The sequence below is a fragment of the Populus euphratica genome, unplaced genomic scaffold (genome assembly GCF_000495115.2).
Source record: "Populus euphratica unplaced genomic scaffold, PopEup_1.0 scaffold2564.1, whole genome shotgun sequence".
Lineage (NCBI taxonomy): Eukaryota > Viridiplantae > Streptophyta > Magnoliopsida > Malpighiales > Salicaceae > Populus > Populus euphratica.
The window spans coordinates 13,003-20,901 of NW_011502414.1; the positions used below are offsets into that span (position 1 = coordinate 13,003).

Below are 7,899 nucleotides of genomic sequence, written 5' to 3' on the forward strand. Positions count from 1 at the left end.
ACGTGTACTTTAATATTTGATACTAACATGTTTTGCATTTGTTATCTTGTTCACTTTTTAATACTTTGTTTGTTAAATGACTAATCTAGATTTATGTTGCATAACACTTGGTACAACAAATGCTTGACACTTTTATAGCCCATACTATATTATATAACTAACACTTGAGCTATGAAAGAAGCTTGATTTATTGTTAACATAAGTTATAATCATGAATGTCTGACAACATTTACAAGTATTAACATTATTCAAATAAAATAACTAATGTAATCATGTTAACAATTTATAATCTAATTGGAACCTCCTGTGGGTGTGGTTTTCAATTGAATAATAAGAATTTATACTATATTTGTTTGACATACCATTAGTGAATCAACTAACCTTGATATTTGTTGTTATCATTGTTTAATCAATACATTAATCTTTCATCTCAATGTTTTCATTAACTTCTTCTTCTTCTTCTTCTTCTTTACTACTATTACTAATATTATTATTATTATTATTGTTGTTGTTGTTGTTGTTGTTGTTGTTGTATTATTGTTATCTATAATTTATACATTTAACCTCCTTGTGATTTGACATCGGTTTTGTCGGATTATTTATTACTTCGACACTCCTGCACTTGGAAGAAGATATTAATCTTTTGGTCATGTCGTATATCTACTAACAAAATACATATACTAAAAAAAAATAATAAAATTGACATTTAAATGTTAAAATTTTAAAAGATAGAATTACTTATAAAAATTGAAAAAATTCATCGGTAAATCAAAACACGGATGCCGTGACCACAAACTTTAAGAAATATAACTTGTTATGTTGAGATGAGGGAGATTTTTGTTTACGAGGAGGGGAGCTGGTTGTTTGCATATAGGGAGAGTTGGGATTAGGAAGAAAAAGGAGAAATAGAGGAGGAGAGGGTCGGCAGAGAGGGCATGTATTAACTTTTTCTGACGGTTTCACCGACGGAATAATCCATCAGTGAGTCCGTCGGTTATTCTAACAGAAAAATCAAACATGGTATGGGTCTGCCATTTCGAATCCTTCAGTAATTCCATCAATATTTTAAACGGTGAACTGGTCACATCATTTTACGGAGCTGCCGTTTGGAACTCGTTGGTGATTCTGTCGGTAAAAATCTCCTATAAAAACCTCCACGTCGACGAACTGCCCTTTTTTTTTTAATTCTGAACTTTCCATCCTTAATTTCGTTGTTAAATATTGACGGACACTGCTCATCGGTAGTTGCCGATGAAATCACGTACGGAAAGTGTTTTGTTGGTAAGTTTGATCTCAAATTACTAACAGAAATATTCCATCAGTAAATTCGTTGCTATTAAGTGAAATTTTTGTAGTGTTCTTTACTTAGTTAACTTTTATCTTATTTATATTTTTATTTTATTTATTCATGTTTCTCTTTTTTATTATGTTTAATTAAGTTTATTACATTAAGGTGAAAAGGTTACACTAATGGTGTAAGAATAAGTATAGTGTAAACTCAACATAGACTTTAATGTTTATTACTAACATATTTTGTATTTGTTATCTTGTTTACTTTTAATACTTTGCTTGTTAAATAATTAATTTAGATTTGTGTTGTATAACACTTGGTACAACAAATGTTTGACACTTTTACAGCCGAACTGTATGATATAACCAACACTTATGCTATGAAAGGAACTTGATTTGTTACTAATATAAGTTATAATCATGAATACCTGACAACATTTATAAATATTAGCATTATTTGAATAAAATAACTAATGTAATCATGTTAACAGTTTACAATCCGATTGGAACCTCCTTTGTATATGGTTTCCAGTTGAGTAATAAAAAGAGTTTATACTATACTTATTTGAAATACCATTAGTGGATCCTCTAACCTTAATATTTATTTTTATTGTTTAATTTTTATATTATTTTTACATCTCAAAGTCCTCTTTAACTTATTATTATTATCATTATCATTACCACTACCACCGCTACTACTGTTATTATTATTGTTGTTGTTGTTGTTATTTATAATTTATATAGTTGATCTCTTTATGCTTTGACCCTGATTTTACTGAGTTATTTATTACTTTAACACTCCAACACTTAAAAAAAGATATTAATCTTTTGGTTATGTTATTGGTCAAACCTTAAAGTAAGTCTCAATTGAATTAATTGGAATTCCAAACCTTTCCATTTCTTTCATTTTGGTCTTTGGCTTGTAAATGTAGCCATTTTTGCCCTTAATTTCAATGTTCTCCTCAATTAGGCTCTTAATTAAATTAATTGCACTTCTAAACTTTTCTATCTTTTCTATTTTAATTGTTGATCTTTCCATTCTTTTGATTATGATCAATTTAATCTTTTTTTATTTTTATTTTTTTTAATTAAACCCCAAATTGCATGCATATATAATTTTCTAACCAACTATAACTTAATTTCTTGTCCATTTGTAACCCAAATTGTATTTTATTTTGGAAACATGTTTCTTTGAAGATTCTTTTTGTTTGAAAATAGTTTTGAAGACATTTTTTCTTGGGTGTAAAAATTTGGTTTTGATAATGATGTTGATGGACTTTGTTGTTGACAATGACACAGTACTTTCATAAATATATCTACAAATCTTGTCAAAACATCGAGTTCTTGTTAGTCTTTCTTTTTGCCAAAATATCGTTCTGGAGGCTCTACGAGGGCAACCAAAGACAAATTCTTTTTATCAGCACATTAAATATCATATCGCTTCATATAGATTTAAACAAGTAAAAGTTGGATTATACAACACATATAATATTGGAGTTTGGGTATCCCTTCGTGCATGTCAGACCTCAATCAAAGATACGTCAGCACAACATGATGCATGAAGAACAGAGGAGCATCTTCAACTTGGTCACCTTACATGTATAATCTTGGCTTGCTCATAGCTAGCTCATTGTTCTGCTAAGAATGAAAGTGACAAGAAGATTTTCAAGCAAATTGATAACTTTGCTTTGGGCTTAAGGTTGTTATTAATGGCTGATGTTCCATGTATTCTGTCTTCGCCAAAATGACAAGTAAGTAAAAAATACAAGTTACCCAAAAATGGCTGAAAAGATTGATATTTTCCTTATCCTAAAAGAAGAGGGCACTTATTTTGTACCAGAAAAAGATAATACAAATTCGAATACAAGTTACCTCTATAAAGCGACGGAACTAGGAGGAGGCAATTAGAGGCCTGGCCTGCAAAATATTTTGATTTTTTTGTATTTAAATATGTAATATATAATATATTTTAAATAAATAGGTTATTTAATAATATAACTTATTATATTAATTTTGAGCTTCCCCGTAAACTACTGCCATCTCCGCCCCTGCCCCTATATTTACACTTCCATCCTTTGCTTGCTAGCCTTTGGTGCTGAAGAATTCTCACTTGGTGGGGAAGGCAGAGTTAATTCCCTGACATTGATGCCAACATCCGGGCAATTGACTAACTGAGCTGATTTAATACTCTGATTTTGTCCTGAATGTAACTTTTTTGGTGATAGAGTTGGCTCTACACTCTTGAATTGGGCATTGGAAGCGAGTTCATATATGGATTCAGAAATTTTTTCAGTGCATGTGACCACGTCAATAAGTATTGAAGCGACTGTAACCCCTGGTATAACTTTCAGCAGGTCAATGTCTTCCCATATGCCTGATTTGAGTAAAGATTTGATCTTTTTGGCAGCAGATTTTGCATTTTCAATGTGGGAATCTGCAGAAGATGGCGGCACCATTATTTTGATTGCCAATGCAAGTTCCTTTAGTGCTTTTCCAGATTCTATGCTCAAATTTGTGCATGCTTCCTGAATTATGCTACCAACTTCTGATGATGCCTGCAAGAATAAGCAGAAAATATTTAGAGATAAGCATGTGACGAATCACCTGAGTGCTTCTTAGCATACATGTTCCTAATTGGTATTCATTTTTTTATTGCTTAACCCACACATAAAAGCTTGAACTTCACTCATTTTGATGACAATGGATCGCAACATATGATATGCCAAAGGGTTAAAGTAGCTTATCACATTGTATGTAGACATCAAAGATGAGATAGCTGCTGGGGAGCTAATTTCCTTTCTTATACCTGAATGTCAGCATTTAAGCATCCATTCAATGCTTCAATTCGGTAGGCACATTCTCGAGCCAGAGTCCCAACTTTCAGGTATAGTTTCCATGGATGTCGAAATGGGAACCGACCATGACCTGGTTCCCATGCAGCAAAATTAGCCTGGAAGGCACCAAAAATATTATCAGAAAAAAATTCAAGTAAATAGAGCTTTTATGGGGGGGGGGGGGGGGGATTGAGAGATAACCACACACCAAGGATTCTTCACTATTTTCTGAATTGAGAACACTTTCGTATCCTTCCAAAAATTTCTTGTCGTCTTTGCTCTCTTCACCCCATGTTCTTTTGAAGTATTCATCACCAAATCCTGTAAATTTTACGTTATCTGAGTAAGTTTTTGAGCACCTGCATGTTGAAATCTAGTTAAAAAGGAACAATTGGCATGAATGCATCTAATACTTGATTGGTACTACGACTCAGTGCACTGCTTTGTTGGGGACATACATACCTTCTAAGGAGTTGCCAAGCTTTTCAATGTTGAGAACGATCAGATTGTGAAGATCTTCACCAGCCCACACAGGGAAAACCACAATAGAAACGATGACACAAGCAGCAGCACCTATGCTGACGGTTGATAATCTTTTATGTGCTAACTCTAATATTTGATCTTCTCGAAAACCAGATACCGTTATCATAGAGAAGGTCATAATGAATATTAACATTCCATAATCATATCTTGCTTTAATTTTCGGAAAGAACCTTAAAAATGTTGATATAGTGGCTGCAATAAAAAACAGAATAATTTTGAATATACGCGTACTTTTTTCCTTCTCTTTTAATAGTAAGGATCATATAATTCTTTTGTGTGCATGCGCGGTTATAGATACCTTGTAGAAAGACAAGGAACACAAGCAGTATAGGTTCTCCAGTATGTCCAGAGAGGTTTGCTAGGTAATGGGCTCCAATACCTAGTCCACCAGCCAGTAGTGTTGCCATTCCTCTATTCAATCCTTTTCCAAGAGTAGCCCCTGAAAATTTATTTGTCAAAAATCAAACCATATTATGACTTGAGTAGAGGTTTCACCATGAAGGGGAATTCTTCTTGTACTTTTAAAAAGGTCAGAGACTTACCCACGGAGAATTCAAAGACCAGGACAACAGTCATAACAGCCCATATGGCATCGAAACCAAAATTAATGTAAATTGGGTAAAAGTAGAAGAGTGTTGATACCAATGTAAGAGCTAATCCTACTTTTAGTGAATGAACAACTCTTCTTGGATCTTCTTGTCCAAGCTTCTTTATATTCCTAGCCATACCAACCATGTTAGCTTTGAACTTCACAGGCAAGGCCTTGAGCCACCAGCGTCCTTGAGTGAAAAACCCAGCTTTGTCACCGCTTCCAGACGCAACCTCCATGGCTGAATGAGTTGGGCAAGTTCGCATGAACTGAGAAAGATCAAAGAGAGCAAAGAATAAAGAGAGTTGGCCAAGAAAGATGCTTGAGGAGGCACTCTACATGCTCTTCTAATTTATAAGAAGAAAAGGGTATCTTTTAGGCATTCTTACATACTAAAAGCGTTTTTATTAAAAAAAAATAATTTTTTTTATTTTTTATTTTAAATTAATATTTTTTTTGGCGTTTTTAGATTATTTTAATATGTTGATATTATAAATAATTTTTAAAAATAAAAAAATATTATTTTAATATATTTATAAATAAAATTTATTTTAAAAAACTACTATAAAAATACTCTCAAACACTATTTTTTAATATACTCTGGAAGTTTATGACCATGTTTTGATGTTTTCTTTATATACATGCATGCACAAATGAGATCTCACCTAAAAAGTTACATTAAGCTTTTCAAATAACTATTTTTTTAATCAAATTTTTTAATGTATCACAACAAACCTTTGTCATAATATAAATATGAATAGCTCTACCAATCAAATTATAAAATAAATTGAAAAATGAAAAACAATTGTATAAGCTTTTTGTCACCGGTTCTTTGAAAATTGTTAATCATGAAATCATTACAATTACAATTCAAGAATTCTTTTTCGTACTTCAACTATTTTGCATCTTGAAAAAGGAATTGGATTTTGTACCTAGAATTGTACAGGGGTTTTCTCATGGAATACACTAGCTAGACTCTCACCTTACTTTAGTCATATATCAAAAAAATTAGAGTGAATGCGAAGTTAATTTTTTGGGGTGTTTTAATATTTAGAAAAAAGTATGTTCTTTCTCCAATGATACATACTCTTCCTTCTTTAACTTTTATTTTATTATAGAAAACTTTCAAGAAAATAAAACAAATTGAGGTATATTTTTAGTTGCTGAGGGCAAAATGATATTTAGAACTTGTTTGGTAAGTTAACTTGCTCAATGTATGTTTATTGAAAATGTTTTTCTTAAATAAATTGTTTAAAATTAACTTTTTTTGATTTTTTGAATCAATGTTTTAATGTATTAATGTTAAAAATAAAATTTTAAAAATAAAAAAATATTTTTTATATTATTAAACAAGAACATATTTTAAAAAATAGTTATTACTACAATATTAAATAGTATCTTAATCCCGCCCACCTGAACATCCATATATTAGAATAAAATATTGTAAAAATATATCATTTTTATTTTCATGGTGCGACACCTATTGTAGGAATAAGAATCTTGGTCTGACCAATATCTATGATCATAAAGAACCACCAAGAAATGAAATCATGTTATTTAAAGAATATTTTACAAACTCAACCTAATTTATTTTTATTATTTTCCAATTAGTATGGAATAAAAAGTACTATCCATTTTCCTTCTTTTGTTTTTCAAAAACGAGGTAAAAAAACTAAAACATAATAAATTTAAACTTAATAAACTTTTTTTTTTAATAATAAATAATTTAACTAGAAATTTATTAGCTAATGAAGGTAGCAACAAAACTTTCATTTTCATATTCGTTCCATTGTCACAATTCTTAACACAACACATCACTCGAAAACAAACCTTAGAGTGACATTATCAACACCCTGCAAGATCTATTTATTAGTTTTATCTATTTAAATATTATATTATTAAATAATTTTATCTATGGATTAATTAAGTTAATATAAGGCACGTAAGTTGTTGGCAACATTTTTATTGATGGTCTCACCGATAAAATCTGACCGTCGGAATATTACTCGTTGGTAATTTTTGGCAACATTAGTCATTTAATAAAGATAACTAATATAATCATGTTAACAATTCATAATTCAATTAGAACCTTTTTTATGTGTGATTTCTAATTGAATAATAATAGTTTATATTATACTTGTTTAAAATATCATTAGTGGATCCTCTAACCTTGATATTTGTTGTTATCATTGTTTAATCCTTACATTGATATTCCATCTCACAGTTCTTATCAACTTCTTCTTCTTTTTTTCTTCTTCTTCTACTACTACTACTATTACTACTACTACTATTATTACTATTATTATTATTGTTATTGTATTATTATTATTTATAATTTATACAATTAACCTCTTTGTGGTTTGATTTTGGTTTTACCAGGTTATTTATTACTTCGACACTCCTGCACTTAGGAGAAAATATTAATCTTTTGGTCGTGTTAAATTTTTGATACCATTGCCGGGAAGGTAAATTCTTGTATAAATTATAATATTTATTTATTTTTACTTTTTACTTTTCTTGTAAATAACTTTATTTCTTTTGTTTTGTTTCTTTTTTTTTTCTTTCTTTTATTCTATTCCTAAACATGCATAAGTGTGGTCATGTATATTAAGTAGTAGACTTTGTAGGGTATCCTCATCATTT

At 30.3% G+C, this 7,899-nt stretch overlaps 1 protein-coding gene across 1 annotated transcript; it reads right to left on the reverse strand.

The window, feature by feature from the left end:
* Window positions 1-3,350: 3,350 nt before the first annotated feature.
* On the reverse strand, window positions 3,351-6,361 carry LOC105119155 (aluminum-activated malate transporter 2-like; the record flags this gene model as incomplete). Its single annotated transcript, XM_011017262.1, has 7 exons — window positions 3,351-3,845; window positions 4,097-4,240; window positions 4,333-4,445; window positions 4,587-4,859; window positions 4,966-5,106; window positions 5,210-5,375; window positions 6,344-6,361. Coding segments are annotated over 7 exons (1,350 nt in total), but the record flags the coding sequence as incomplete, so codon positions are not given.
* Between the last annotated feature and the right edge of the window lie 1,538 nt (window positions 6,362-7,899).